This window comes from Onychomys torridus, chromosome 1 (genome assembly GCF_903995425.1).
Source record: "Onychomys torridus chromosome 1, mOncTor1.1, whole genome shotgun sequence".
Classification (NCBI taxonomy): domain Eukaryota; kingdom Metazoa; phylum Chordata; class Mammalia; order Rodentia; family Cricetidae; genus Onychomys; species Onychomys torridus.
The window spans coordinates 178,433,068-178,449,641 of NC_050443.1; the positions used below are offsets into that span (position 1 = coordinate 178,433,068).

General features: G+C 44.4%; 1 protein-coding gene across 1 annotated transcript in view; it reads right to left on the reverse strand.

The window, feature by feature from the left end:
* The window catches only part of Hspa12a (heat shock protein family A (Hsp70) member 12A), a 154,098-nt gene that overhangs the window by 136,226 nt on the left and 1,298 nt on the right, over positions 1 to 16,574 (reverse strand). The window contains exon 2 of the mRNA XM_036173893.1: positions 4,264 to 4,354. Within this exon, the coding sequence (XP_036029786.1) occupies positions 4,264 to 4,354 (91 nt within the window). The remainder of the gene's footprint in view (positions 1 to 4,263; positions 4,355 to 16,574) is intronic.

Sequence of the window (16,574 nt, forward strand, 5' to 3'; positions counted from 1 at the left end):
AGTGGGATGAGCCCTCCTACATCAATGAACAGTCAAGATAACCCCCAACAGACATGTCCACAGGCAAATCTGATCCTTCAAAACTGAATCCTTCAATTCCCAGGTGACTCTGGGCTCTGTCAAGTGTCAGCTGCTTCCCATTGCAGGGCACTGCGTGGCTCACCACCATTAACACACAGGCTCAAATGAGAATGGAAAACTCTTGAACACTTGGGTTTGTCTTCCCTCCACCTCAGATGATGTAGAGGGAAAGTGGGCACACCATGCTCCCTGAAGCCCCTCTTCTAGTGGGCCTTCTGATCTAAACAGGAGCAAGATCACCTGGGCAGACACTGGAGTTTGTAAGCAAGTCTCAAGGAAATGTAGGCCAAGATGCAGGTGGTACCATTCATTCCTTAGGGTACCAAGCTGAACGCAGAATTCAGCCAATGAGACCACATACCATATTTACATGCTTCCAGACTGCCATGGATACTCTCTTCCACTCCAAACTCTATAGCTACAGGTGCAGGGCATGTTTACATACATATGCATGTATGTGTACATACTGACATATGGCATATATAACATGAATATTTGTACATATACATGAAATATGCATGTAAGTGTATACATACATATATTTAATGTAGGCATATACACAAGCAGGCAAGGAGAAAGAATATACACATGCATATGCATAAACATTTAGCATAATTCAGCTTTATTCAATTCAACCAACAGTAAGAGTCTCTGCTGTATTTCAGTCCTTGGCTAGCCATGAGAACACAAAGTTAAATGGGTGTCACTCTCTCAAAGGAACTCACCATCCAAAGAGGACACAAACTGAAAACCAAAGCGCCCCTACCCATCAGCTGTTTATAAGAGGAGGCAGCAGGGTGTCTTCTGGAGGGCTAAACTGAGAGCAGCCAAGATGGACTTGACCCATGTGAGATGGGCTCCAGTCTCATGTCACTTCTTGGAGACCATGTGATGATATCCAGCATGCAATTTGAGCTGCAGAGCCCCTGTTATGAAGCTGAGTATCTACGACAGTGCAGTGCCTTCTTCTCGGAGTGTCAATCTTAGGTGACATAACACTGAAAGCCCTTATACTTCTGGGCCCCCAGAAGGCACTCAGTAATGTGAGCTTTCATTCTGTGTATCATTCTTCATTATCATTATTAAGAAGAACATTAAATTGGAGCAGGTACAGGAAGACGGAAAGGCCAGTCTAACTCAAGTGGCACAGGAGGAGCTCTGTGGATGCTGTATGGAGGTCAGTCTTTCTAGGAACGGGTGCTTGTGAGAAGACCAAAGGAGGAGGGGCAAGCAGTCCAACTGAAAACCAGTTTGTTCAGAGGCCTGGAGGCATGAAACATCCCAACAGGCGCAGAGAACCGCCATACTCAGAGTAAGGGTTTGAGGTCAAAGAAGAACTGGGTTGAGATCTGGAGAAGGTGCTCAAGAGCTGCACAACATAATACCACAGATCAGGTTTGCCTTTCAGAGTTTAGGTCAAGTTAACCGGACATGGCTTTACCTTTCCAGGGTCACCATGGTGGTGACCAGTTACTGCAAATGCCACTGCTGCCGTCCACATGGTCCTTGCTCTACACGATCAAAGTGTCTCCTTCGTTTCAGTTTTTGTAACTAATTAGCTTGTTTTTTTTTCATTCTGACTTAGATGCTAAGGAAGGGTTTCTTTACCACTAATCCCTTCCCACTGATTTTTAAATACCTATCCTCCTCACCACAAGGAGACTCTTAAGTGGCCACATTTTTCTGCACTTACAGGTTCACACAGCAATGGCTTGCCCTCTGAGGAGGGTGGCTGCAATTGCAGCTTCGAGGGTCAAGACTCCAAAATGGAGATGGGTGTGGGAGACAGAGGCCAGAACGGGTTTAGAACTGTTCTTAGGAGCTGAAGTCACATGGCAGGGGCAGAAATAAACAACAGCCCCAGGGACTGTGAGAGGCATAAGGTCACCTGAGAGGAGAAAGATTCTGGGTGACATGATGGGTCTTGGGGAGGAACCAGCATAAGATAAGACTCACTGTTGGTGATATAGGAGCACACACACACACACACACACACACACACACACACACACACACACAAAACCCTGGGCAGACAAAGGAAACTTCTGGAATAAATCTGGGACAGTTTCCTCATGCTTCATGCCTGAGCACAGCCTATCAGCCAAAGGTTCTCTTTGTCCAAGTGTGTCCTGAGCACCCTCTGTACGAGGCTCAGAGCGGCAGAGCTAAGAGTGTCCAGTCTCTGTCTGCACTTAGTAGGCTCACTGACTACAGAAATCAGCTTGTTGCCACAGAAGGACACATAATCCAGCCATGTTGGACTTGGGGAGACAGAGAGAGAATTCCACTCCTGGTACTGAGCACCCAGTAGGTGCCGAGTATTGGCCCAGATGTGTGCCTGTAACCCTCCTCTGACAAAAACCATTGGGCCCCAACTCTCACTATTCAGTCTGACAGAATACAGAAGGCATAGCTGGGAAGAGGGTAGGTAAACAAAGAGGATGAAATCCTAGAGCTGTCCACACCACCTCTCAGACACTCCTCACCTCTTCAGACCCTTGGGTCTAGTCTTGGATTTTCATTAAGCATTGATTTTTCCATCTCAGTTTCCCCCATACCGTGGCATTGTTCCCAAGTGCCCATGTATTATCCTGCTGTTGTACCAAAGACGCAGTAATGCACTCTGTGTGTGCACGTGTGTTCATGGGTTCTCAAGTATTTTCTGTGTTTAATTTACACCCAACCAAGGGGAGCCGCATTGACTCAGCCGCCCTGCCCCTGCTGTGGGATCATCTCTGTGGGTCTTTAGTTGTTGCAGTCAGGGGGACCTAGCACCAAGGATGGTTAGCCTGTTTGGCTATGAAAGCAAAAACAAAGCAAAACAAAAAACCAACAAACAAGGCTATCATATCAACCTACAAGTTTGTGTTTACTTTAGGAGCAACTGGGAAATTCAGAAAGCATGCCTGGAACAGTGTGGGCAGGCACAGAGAAACAGCAGCTTCGAAATCTTCTCAGCTTTGCCTCTCCAACCACGGGACAACTGAGCAGGCACCTGCTGGGTGGCAGGTGCAATCCAGCCCACTGAACCCAGCCAGAATTGTTCCCATCACTGGTTTCTTTTCCGCATTTAAAGCAGTGTCCGTGGCGCTGCTACGGCTGTTTCTCTTTGAGCAGTTCTATTGGTGGTGATTTTTAACACTTGGGTGACCGTGCAAGAGCTGTCCGAGACGACTCTTAGCTCTCTTTTCTTCTCATTACTGTTTACTACCCAGAGCAAAACAACAACAACAAAAATATTCTTTTTCCTGATTTTTAGGGAAGGGAAAGAAATTCTAGCATCTGCTGGGACCACTTGAAAAGTCTGGGCAGGGACTGCTAACAACCTCCCAGAGATAATCCAAATGGCTGATTTAGCAAAGCCCATTCTTGACCTTGACACAAGACAAGACAGGCAAAGGGGAAGGACTTGGGAGGGCAGAGCAAAAGAAAAAGGATCATAGAAGCTTGTGCAGATCTCGCCAGGCCCCCTCCCCCATTCAGCAAACACCTGGCTGAGTTGGGAAACGTGACCAGCCCAACCTTCCTCCTGGCAGCAATTGAAGCCGTCAGCTCCGGCTTGTCACCAGTTGCACTGGAAGGCCCCGGGCAGCCACAAGAGCCCTAATTAGGCAGAAAGGACACTTCTGCAACTGACCTGCCAGGACCTTTGGCGGACCATTTAACATCATTAGTTAACATTTTTAAAAGTGTGAATGTAAATGAACAGCCAGTGGCTTTCAATGGAGTTTGTCGGTGGCATCTCCCCTCCCTCTCACTCTCTTTTTGCATGAATAGCCCTCTTGTTTTCTCCGGAATTGGAGGGAGGCATGAGGAAGGAGGGGTAAGAAGACTATCCTGAAAACGGACAGACATGTTAAAGCATAAACAAGCTCGGAACACCAGAAGGGCCGTCTCTTCTTGCCTGCATATGGCACCACATGTAGCTGATCTCCAGGGCCACAAGCTCGGAACTAGGAGCCGGCAAGAGCCCAACAGAGGCCAGGCCCCACTCCACATCTGCAGCCCCTCTGAAACACTCTTTCAAACCCCTTCCCATGGTCCAGCTGTGCCTTCTGTGAAGCCGATGTCGCTGGCGTGCATAAGTGTAAATGTACCAGTCCCTGTTGTGCCCGGTCCCCCTGAAGAGGGATCATTTCAGATGCCCGGTCCCATACTTACACAAGTGGGTCCATTTCCTACCTGCTGCTGCGGTAATTTCCCACCTTGAATCACACTTCATTTTGCTCTTTCCTTTACACCCACAGAATCCGTACACACCGACACTCTCCATCTGCAGGAGGGGAAGAAAAGAGTTTCACCGTGAACACTGTGCTTTGTTTCCTTGTGGCTCATAAGTCACAGACTCCTGCTGGCTGACAAGTTTGGGAGGAGGGATAGCAGAGGCGCTTGGCTCCTGGTTCAGGGTTCCTTGGCGCCCAGTCCCAGTACCTCTGTTGTTGGCTTAGTCCTGGGCCTCAGATGTTTTCATCTGTAAGACAGAGAAAATGCCTCACTGCATCAAGTGAGAAACAAGAAAATGGAAGTATTGCAAACACAGGAAACTGCCATCTGAATTTCAGGAGTTACGGAGGAGGGAGAGCTGCCTGAGCCAGGAACCACACCAGGTTCTCATCCCTGACTTTTCATGGTGGGGCAAAGTAAAAAATTAGTCCTTGTTTCCCAAGGCACATTGGACACAGCAACCAGAGCATCCCAGGTCCCTTCTTGGCCACCCCCACCCTGCTTAGTTAGTATTCTCAAAATACTAAGGTACATGGATGTAAAATGACCCTCACAAAACCATGGGCAAATGAGTTATTTACTCCCTCTTTTGGACCCCACACAGCACGAATGGGAAGCAGACCTCATTTACTTCTGGGCTTCAGGAAGCCCTGAGAGCAGTCATGGGTACATGGTAGATGCATGTACAGTAAATGTGTGGTGGGGTGCAAGAGTCCAGCAACCAGGAGTTAAAGGATGGGGGTGGGTGCTACACAAAGCCTGGGCAGGAGATTTATGCTTGTAAAGTCCAGCAAAAGGTGTGTGGTGGGAAAATGCCTGTGCTGAGCCATGAGACAGAAGCAAAAAGAAAACAATATTAGTTTTGGGGCGGAAAGAGAGAAAATACTTAGACTGCCCTTCCCTTAGTAACATTTCATGGGGGGGGGGGACCTCCTCCTTGCCGTGAGGCATTTAGTGCTTTTAAGCTAAATACCTCTGCATATTAAGCAAATAGAGAAAAGCCAGCTAGAAGATGCCATCCAATTGAACCACACTGGGCTCAGAAAGCCTGTAGGAGGTGTCGGGTTTGACCCCTTTCCCCATCACATGCCTGGTCCCAGCCCTGCTGTTTAGCATAGTGGCTCCTCTCCAGCTGTGGGCTTATTGAAGGCCTCTAGCCCCTGCCTGGTTTTGGCACATTTTCTGCAGGTCCCTCCTACTGTGGCCACGATGGACTGCTCGGGAGGTTTAGACCCGTCAACAGCTACAGGAAGGGAGGCGGGCAATAGCTGAGGGAGTGCAGGCATTGTCTTAAAGGGCCAGTGACATTGTGTGGCACTACCCCAGGGCCTGCCGCTCTGGTACCTGCTAATGAGATGGAACCTCTCCCCCACTCACTCTTTCTCTCTTTAATGATTTAACTTGATCGCTTTGGTTCCTTTCTGGAAAGGGAATTGCTCCATTGATCATATAAAGTAATCGTCTGTAAAACATTGCCCTGCAGAAGCACCACTTCTTCCCTGGCTGAAAATGTCACAGCAATTGAAAAGCTCTTAGCCCAGCACAAGAATGAGGTGGCTGAAGAGAATGGTCTTCGCATATAACCCCAAGTACCCCTGTGTTCCTAGAGTTTGGAGGTGTGACCAGAGAGGTTTAAGAGGGAGAATTTCCCCCCTGTGGCTTGCCAGGATTTTTGCATAAGACTCTGAGAGACTGACCAAACATATTTAATAAATAAAACCCAAACATCCTTAACCCTAAAATTAGATATAGTCAGAGAAATTATTTTCTTAATGACTCACGATATTCTTTTCTTAGAATCCTGTGTTCAAAGGGCACCCCACAGGTGCAGCATGCTTTAGGAGGGAAGAGACAGCACCTTCTGAGGGAGGGCAGGGCCCCTGGTGTGGGAAGGAAGAATGAATGCTCTAATTGTCAGGGTTTGCTGAGGTTTCTGACTTGTCACTTGGCGGCAGCAGTGCCACGCTGTGGGGAAGGGGACCACACACTTGAGGAGTTTTCATAAACAGCTTTATTAAATAAGCATTGCCTTGCTGGGAAGCGGAGTAATTCACGGGGGAGGGGGGCGTTGTATGCATGGACTCCTGACTAAATAAGCAGGAAACTTGTTAGTGATCTTTGCCTTTAATCTGACGGGTGAAAGTCCAGGTTTATGTACAAACAAGAGGGGTGCTTGTTTCCAGCACCGCTGGCTAGAAGTGCTGCTCCTGATGTGTCCTCCATGAACAAATCTTCAGGTGAATCACCGCCAAGCACTGCAGGTTCCTTTGCATCCCGTGAGCTAAGACAGTAGACATGATCATTACTGTACTTCTTTAAAAGGCAGAACACCTGCTGGCTTGCTGACGGAGAGAACCACTTACAAGTTCAAATCTGAAAAATGCAGAGGATGCTACATGCCAGAGCCCAGTGAAAGGTCACTACACTGGTGCCCTCACTATATGTAAGAGCAGCACAGGTATCATTTGGAATTTAAAGACTTGGGGGTTCAGACTGTAAAATCTCATGTTGTTAGAACACAGGAGACAGATGCTCAATCAAGAAATCATATGCGCTACACCACATTACACCACCCATATTAAAATACATATTTCCCCTTATCTACTTATCCAAGAAAGAAAATAACAGGGGTGGGAGAGTGTTCTTTAAAGTTAAGCCTATTAAGGAAATTCGATCTTTAACTATGAAGAATTAAGTTGGGAGCCATTAAATGAACTTTAAGGTTTATTATATTTATATTTAAAAAGCATTTTAGAGCTGGGTGTGATGGTGTGCACCTTGAATCCCAGCACCTGACAGGAACAAACAGGTGGATCTCTATGAGCTGGAGGCCAGCTTCACATAGTGAATTCCAGGCCAGCTAGAAATACATAGTGAAACTCTATCTCAAACAATATCTTATACTTTTGTCAGTAAAATGAGACAATTAATGAGATACATAACCAGATTATTAATGGAGAACTACATTAAATATGCATATGCTCAGAAGTTCTGTCTGGCTCTAAGACTGTTAGCTCAAAAACACAAAGACTGGCCTTGTTGAGAAATAGCTGAGTGACAGAGTCTCACAATTGCTTCCTGGAGCTTTGCCTATAAAACAGTGGTCTGGACAGGAAAGTAGGTTGAGGCTAGCCCCTGAGGCCAAGAACAGGGTAATACAAATATTGGGGCAGAAACCCAATCCCCATAATCAAAGATTAGGACAGAATGCAGGCTCATAGTAGTGACCAGACTACAGGCTTGTCTGTCCAGGTGGGAGGGAGCCAGGTGGGGGGGTGAGGGTAGCCAGCCTATGCCAGGGCTCAGGCTGCCCGTGTCATCTGTATGAACTTCAGAGTATGTGGTGTGTGTCTGTGTGTGTGTGTGTGTGTGTGTGTGTGTGTGTGTGTGTGTGTGTGGTTATACCATGTTTCCAGAGGGAATAAAAAAGACTATCTGATGAAGAATGCAACTAGCCCAAAGGAACAAAAGGTCAAATCTGCTAGTAAGTATCCACAGGACTGCTGCCGTCTCTTCTGTGCTCTCTCTGCTATGTGCATGATGGGAATCCTGGAGTCCAGACCAAGTCCTGCTTTACAGCTCACTCCTAATGGGGATCCCCATAGCATGTTTTAAATGACCTGACTCACAAGGTATAAATAAATCTTCAGCTAAGTACATCCGAACTTCATATTCAACAAACTTTGTAAAGCTGCTGGATGTGTGCTTAAAGTTAATAAATGCATTTTAAAACGTTGCCTTGTTCTGACATGCATGCTCGTCTAATTGGGTAAAAGCACACAGAGTGATGAGAACCATACCCCAGGCTCATCAGCAGTTGGTCTGAGTAGTTATTCCTAGGGTTAAAATCCAGACTTGTGGTAAAAGTCACAGACAGCTCAACCTGAGCTTTTTAATTTACTTGTAAGTCTACACATTTGTATTTGTTACTGACTTGTATCTTAGGCACTAGAATTTACCAAAAGCATGTGGTCTGATTCTTTTTACATGTTCAAAAAGCTAACCTCAGGACGATGGATATGGCCTGAAATGTGTGTTTAGCATATAAAGTCATGTGTCTTCCAGTTAGAAAGTGGCGCTGCTTGAACGTCACTTTACAGTACCCAAGTCAGTGCAGAATCACAGGCGAGGGGAAGAAAGAGCCATGCTAGGCCTTTGTGGAATGCAAGAGGGCATGCTCAGTTTGGATCAGAGTGTGGATGGTGAAGTCAGACAAGACTGTGGCCATGGGAGCCGACTCCCGTCCTCCAACGAAAATCTCTTCTGCAGTTTCTCTTCTTCTGGAAGCCAGAAATCCTGACTAACCCCAGGAGTTTCCTGTTCTGTCCTTTTCTTTCCAGTCTGATGCAAATCCCAGCCTCCTTCCTCCAATGATAGCCTCCCAGAGTTATGGATTGTTTTTAAATGTCCGACTGAAATGGACACATACTTGTAGTTATTAACACCAGTGTGACTGAATCCTTGGGATGACTCACAAATGCCTATCACAAGCTATAGATGACACACGGTGGCACAAGTGGCAAAATCCCTCCTCACCTACTTTAAGGAGCACAGTGTGCCTGCCATAAATGAAACAAAGGACAGACCAACCCAGATATGGCCTCAGCCTTAACCCAGAGGGTCAAGTGTGTGTGACACAGCCAGGGTCTGTTGGGACCAAGGAGGACATCAATGTTTTTCTTGACATTGGGGCTTGGACAAGAGTGTATAAAGTTCTGGGGTATACCCCCAAAGAGTCTGAGTCAAACCCAGACAGCATTCATAAGGGAAAGGGAACAGGAACTCGCGCGCACGCGCAGACACACAGACACAGACACACACAGACACAGACAGACAGACAGACACCACACACACACACACACACACACACACACGCATGCATGCACGCACACACACACACACACAGACACACATACACACACGCACACGCAGACACACACATACACAGAGACACACACACAGAGACACAGACACACGTGCACACACACACAGAGTTATTTTTCCCTTCATTTAGCGAATATTTGGAGATGAATTTCAAAGTTATAATTTTATATTACTCATTTTGATCAAATTTATTGCTTCTGCAGATGTATAATTATCTACTCCAATAAGGAAGTGATTTCCACTACTGTTGGATTTATTAGAAATGTACACAATTTTTAGCTGGGCAATGGTGGTGCACACCTTTAATCCAGCACTTGGGAGGCAGAGGCAGGTAGATCTCTGTGAGTTTGAGGCCAGCCTGGTCTGCAAAGCAAGTTATAGGACTGCCAGGGCTACCCAGAGAAACACTGTCTAGAAAAAAAAACAAACCCAAACAAAAAGAAAAGGTATAAATTTTTAATTGAATATATAATATTTTTCTGGAAAAGATCTCAGTTGAAAATTCAAAATAGCTGTATTTTCAAAGCAATAAATGATTACATACATCCTAAAACTTCTAAATAGTATTCTTTAAAACAAAAAGTGATAGTTAAGACCTCTTGTTTTTACCCTAAAAATTAGTCCTTGGGTTTTGCATTTTCAAAAACCTTATGCTCTTATCAGCTTAGTGGCAAAGAAGTGAAAATATGAGTAAGCTAGCAGCATTCAGGTTAGACCCACAGTCAGATACATCCTAGCAAGTGCTGGCATGGAGTAGTGTCACACATAGACATAGACACTCACACATCATACACATACACACACACACACACACACACACACACACACACACACACACACACACACACGATTCTTGGTCCCTCAAACAGGAACTTTGCTTTTAAAATTCTAGGGATAGAAAACTTCGTTAGCAGTGCAGAGAGCTTAGGTTAGCTGACAGAGCCCCCCAACATTCCTTGTCCTGTAAGCTCATTCTATGCCTTTCCTTTTCATTCTCCTTGCATTTAAGAGCTGAGTGCAGATGCTTGGTTGTGAACATTGAGAATGACATTTCAGTTTTTCACCCTCACTGAATGTTTCCTCTTGGAGGATTAATGGAAAGCCTGTTTTTCTGAGTAAATAATCCTTATCACTACTCCTACATTATCCCCACATCCTCTGCTAACATGTAATTCAATGTATTATATTAAATTGGGAGTGGAAATTTAACCTAGTGCATTACCTCAACTCTGAAAAGTGCACAGTGCTCCAGTGATCATTCACCTATGACTGGCATATTTGAAAAACAAGATTAAATCGCTACTGAGAAATTTGCCTCAAATGATTTCATTCACTTAAAGGTCCTAGAATTCACTTCTCCAAATCACAATTCTTGAAGAATAATTCCTGCTCTGCATTTGTGACTATCATTTTTTTTTTAATACTGAAAAGACTAGAAGTCTTAATGTGTTAAACAGGACAATACAAAGACAAGTCCAGCTGGATAGATCAAAGAACAAGAACGGCAAACCTAAGACCACTGCACGGTCAGCTATAAATGCAAAAACTTAAGTCCCAGACTTCTGACAACCGAATGCTCTCTGTCTCCCAAGCTTCAGCATCACTACCAGACTCCGAGCCAGGCTCCTGGCAATCAAGTGATAAATTGGAGACAGTCTTTTGATTTTGCTAATAAGAAACAGATTACTCCTCTTAAGCAGATTAAAGTACAACTTTGGGGAAGCTGAAATCCCGTTCAGTCAGGTTCTTAAGTTTAATTACAAAAGTCAAACAGCTTATTAACTCTCTCTCAAGTGCAAAAACAAAATTGATAAGGCAAAGAACCCCAGGGGCCAGGAAGATGGGAAGGTCTACACCTCAATTCCTTTCAACAGTGTTAGAGAATATATTTGGGGGGGAGGGTTGCACAACTTGATAAAAACACTTAGAAGGCTGTCCAGAGCATGCTCATGCTGCTGACCCAACTTCAGTTCCTAGTGCACACATTGGGTGGCTCACAACTGCCTGTGAATCCAGCCCTAGGGGATCCAATGTCCTTTACTGGCCTCCTTGGGCACGCACACATAATTAAACAGTAAACAAGAAAACAAACACCCACCCAACAGGTCCTCTTAACTGGCAACCTTTCTCTTTCTTCTTTGCTGCCTGCTATGTGGAAAACATGCAGGACAACACATTCTTTGCTCAAAATAAAAGCAATTACCTTATTTTGCTACTTGTATCAAGAAAAATCTAGCTTTGTAGAACATTTTCTCAGCATTCCTTGACTTTTATTAGACCTGTCCTTATGCCACAAAATACCTTCAAGCTGGATTTATGCCCATAAAGCTTTTAAATTACAATCTATTTTAAAATGGCAAACTAGGTTGCTTAGAGAATCTCTTTGGCCTGGTCTTTCCCTCTTCTCTTTATGTTCCAAACTCGCTGGATAATTGCCTCACTTCTTTCTGGCTGTACAGAAACTGCTCGTCTAATTCCTGAAAAATACCAATTAACCTGCCAGCATAGCATCTCCAGTGTTGTATCTGTGGGTCTTCAGTGTCAGAGGCCCTTGAACAAATGACCAGAAGGCTGCATCTGAAACAGCGCTGACCGGGTGCCCGCTCTGAACATTCACACTTTACCTTCGGCTTAAGCATTCAGCTTTGCCAGAAAGTGAGAGAGAAATATCACATCAACTTTATAATGCTGCACAAGTGCTAAAGGTTATGATAAAAGTGACGATTTCCCAGGAGACTAATCACTTTCGAAGGTCACTAATATTGTTTTAAAAGGAAGGGGTCTCCCTTCTATTCAATCTAGATTTCTGCACAGAGCTAAAGAAAGGTTTTCAATTGAACAGCACAAAACTGTAACAAATGCTGCACTTGCCCTTCCCCGGGTTTCTTTGGCAAGAACATCAGTTTGCATTTGTGAGGCATAAAAGGGGGGAGTCTACACGGATTCCTGTTTAACCTCATGGCAATACTATGAAATTAAAAATATAATCGATGAGGAAATGGATTCAGAAGTTATGTGAATTGTAGAAGGTCACAGTTGAAGCCATGAGTTCTGATTCCAGAGCTTCTGGGCTTTCTTGACTGCATCTGTTTCCTTCAATCATTCCTGGAGGAAACCTCAGTCCTTCTCATCCCTGCCTGACTCAGAGCAGTGCTTCTTAACCCTGGCTGTAACTGAGTATTTTAAAAATACTTCTGCATGAGTCTCATACATGAGTTATGATTTAGACCTGGAGAATGTTTAAATTTAGACCTGGGGAAGGGCATAATTAGCATTTTCCAACATGCCTCTTTAGAGTTTAAATTCTAATGATGCTTAGACAAGTAGAATCTACAGGTGGCTGCAGTGGGATAGTCAAAACAGGAACTAGTCATCGAGAGAGCCAGAAGATTTACCCTGTGTCTTCGAAGACTTCAATGTGAGTTATTCATCTGCCTGTGCCATGGAGTGGGCACTGAAGACCAGCAAGAACTATCATGAGAGAACAGAAGCTATGGTAATGGGAATGGTGCATGATGGGACATGAATGGGTAGGTACCAGAGTCAGTAAGACCTGCGTTCAGGTTTCACTCCTGCTCTGCTGGAGCTGTGTGAACTCTGGCCAATCACCTATCTTTTGACATTGGTTTGCAAACTCAACAGGGTTGATGTGTGGAGCTGCTGCTGTGAGTTTTGTTGTTACTACTATAGTGATAAGGACTACTGCCCCCCCGGGGGGGGGGAGGGAGCATTGGTAAATAAAAATAAAATGTGAGAAGCTTTTTTTATTAGTCAATCATTCCTACTTTACTTAGCATTCATTTTCAGGTGTTTATATTTGCTGTTAGTTTGGCAACCCTACTTCTCAGTTTTGACAACCAAGGGAGGAAGGTGTTACTCCTCCCATTTCCCATGCATTCTGCCTCTAATTTCCTAGTTTCTAGGAGTCTGTGATTAAAGGCACCTGCAGTCATGTTCATTAGTTCCCTATGAAAATGATTTTCAACACAGATGTCAATGCAGGAAAAATGAATTAACAAGCACTTGATAGCAGCCCCCAAGTTGCATCTAAACAATCACTCTTGAACATTAAAGTCGTGGCAAATAGGTTCTGATCTAAATAGAGGTGTTGGATAGGACAGAGGGAAAAAAAATGAACGAATACATTTGTCTTCATCCTCATCAATTTATGAAATGACTAACACGGGGTAGAAATTTCTTTTTGAAATGCAAAATGAAAAGCGTTTCCTTTCCTCTATGAAGGGTCTCCAAGTAGCAGGTTGAGACAAGTGGATGAGTCTCTAATACTTTCTCTTGAATCACAACTACAGAGTAGAAGGGGTCTGGGAGTGAAACAGCCTCACTCGTTCTCATTGGAGGTCTCCAGGAGGCCCATGAACTCTATGCAAGAAGCTCCCAGTCTTAAATATACACCAAGCACATCCCCAAGAGAGTAAAGGCTTAGCTGTGCAGACAGTCTCTTTTGTATGTGCAAATCATCTATAAGTGAATGATAAAGGCCTATGAAAGCACTGCTACTATTACCTGTGGGGTGGTCGAGCATTCCATTGGTGGTGTTATTATTATTAAAAGGGTGTCTATAACTGGGTAGTGGTGGTGTACACCTTTAATCCCAGCATTCCAGAGGCAGAGGCAGGGGGATCTGTGAGTTTAAGGCTAGTCTGGTCTACATACAGCCAAGGCTACACAGAGAAACCCCCATCTCAACAACAACAACAAAAAAAAAAAAAAAAAAAAAAAAAAGAAAAGGAAAAGAGGGGTCTTCATACTCTAAAGGGTTAGAAAACACTATCAATCCAGACCTCTGGGTACTGAGAGGCAAATCTTGGATCCCAACATAGGTGTTCTCATTTCAAAACTGCTCTTGCCTCACACTCTACACGTAGATCCCTGTGACATCCACAGTGCTGGTATATGCATGCTGTCTCTAGTACCACATCCTCTTCCTAAAGGGTGGGCACAGTCCCACCCTGTCTCTGTGTGTTTATGCCAGTTACTTTCACCATCTCTGAGCCTTTCCTTCTGCTCTGTATCTTCTCTTCTCTCCCACCCCCAACTCTCCAGCTTGGTATTTTTAGGATTAACTTCACACCAACTCTTTTCATGTTCTGATACTGTAGAAGAGTCCTTAGACATTTAGTCTCAGTAGAAATGGAAAAAGAATCACCAATATATTATAACAACATTGTGGAGTTTGTATACAATTTGCATACATCTGGTTATATTTTTTAGTAAACTCTCAATGTTCCCAATGTTTACTTGTGGAAAATAAAATTGCAATATTAATAAATAATCTTTTGACTGGAAGCTGGCCACACTGACAGGCTGTTAATAAGTGTAGAGCATAAGAAATTTCCAGATGAGTTTTCAGGTCTCTGGTTTCAGTGCACTGATGACTCATGATAGCGAGTGCAGCTGAGATGCCATCAGAACTTCAGTGCCCTGGAATAGTACCTGGCCCGTGGCAAACAGTCAAGAAATCTGTGTCAACTGAATGGAAGATGCAGACAGACATGGACTTATGCTTCTCTGACTTCACCCAGTTTCATTTCAGAGGAGATGGAGTCTAAGCAATTAAGTTACTAATAAGCCCTTCTTAATAGTCAATCCTTCTCTGGGCTTTGACTTAAATACCCTTCCCTCCAACATACCATAATTTTCAGTCATAAAGGTAATTCATTTGAAGAAAATTAGATACTACTAATATATAAAAAGAAAAGCTTCCAGGGAACCACTGCCCGAGTACAGCATGACTACCATCCTTTCAGGTTGTCCTGTGTGTGCACAGGTACACACACCTGGTACATCACCAAGCCTCTTCCCTGGCCTTGGGGACTGTTGCTCTAAGTTCATTTTGTCTGTTTCCTTGTATGGCTCCTGCCCTCCTCCTGTGTCCACAATCTGTTCCTTCTGTAGCACTTAGCTCCTATTTCAAGAGGACTGTGTCCCACTTCCCTCCTTCCAACATCTCCATTCTCCAAGTTGTTATACTATGATGACATCTTATAGCTGTGTCTTCAGCCCTCTCTTTGTCTCCAGGATTCTTGAACTCAAGGCCAGCAGGTGTATAGCTGCTATTTTTAGAAATATAGGCAGGCTCAGGGCACATGTCGCTCTAAGTCCAGGCCATACATGTATCCTACGCTTGTTTTTTGTTGGCTTGGTTTTTTGAGGAAGGGTTTCTCTGTGTAGCCCTGGCTGTCCTGGAACCCACTCTGTAGACCAGGCTGGCCTTGAACTCAGAGTTCTGCCTGCCTTTGTCTCCTTAGTGCTGAGATTAAAGGTCTGTGACACCACCAATATCCTACTCTTGAAAACTTTATGGTACTCTCAAGTCTTCTTTGGTTCCCCAACCTCCATCCTATCACCTAAGAAGGTTCATTCTTTCTTTACATTCTTTCTCATCTATCATTTCCCAACTTTTCTGTTTAACCCTTCTACATCATTCTCTACCTGGATTTACAGCTTTTTGTAGAACCACACGTGCATCTCTCTTGCCACTGTGGCCAGCCAACCACTTCTATCTTTCCCATCCTATATTTTGAGAAATGCCCCACTCTTGCAGAATGGTACTCTAAGCCTCTACCAACTTTTCTGCAGGCTAAGTTTCTATCCTTGTTTCTCATTTCTGAAATGGAGTGATTATTATTCACCCAACTCCAAAACATTTGTCAGTTAAGTATTTATTGGTGGTTTTTATATGCAAAAACTATCCACTCATCCAATAGCTATTTGCTGAACATCTAATCTATTAGAGAGTGTACTGATGCTGTCGATGCAGTATTGAATAAGACATGCAAACCCCGATCTCATGGAACATAGAGGCCAGTGGGTTAGAGAGGGAAGAACCCATTACATAGTGGTCCCAACCCAAATACTTCCATTAAAATATTAAATGAGGGCTGTGGATATAGCTCAGCTGGTAGAGTGCTTGCCTGGCATGCAAGAAGGCTGGGGTTCCAACACCAGCACCAAATTAACCAGGCATGGTGGCTCACAGCTGTAATCCCAGAACTCAGGAGGTAGAAGACAGACCAGAAGTTCAAGGTCATCCTCCACTACATAGCCAGTTTCAGGCCATCCTAGGATTCATAAAACCAAGTCTCCAATTAAAAAGAAAGAAAGAAAAGAAAAAATTAAATGGGGTCTGGAAATACAGTTAGTTCAGTGGCTGCATCCAGGTGGTAAACCCAGAGAACTAAGCTGTGCAGAGGAAGAATGAAAAGAAACTCAAATGAGTCAGCCCTGAGGATGAGGGATGAGATTTGTGGTCCAGGATTCAAGTGGGCAAGGAATTCACTTTGGGGGCGAGAATGTAAAGCACAGTTTTCCTTAAGACACAGACCCACATGGACCAGAACGGGAGGAGGGGTGCCTTCAACTGG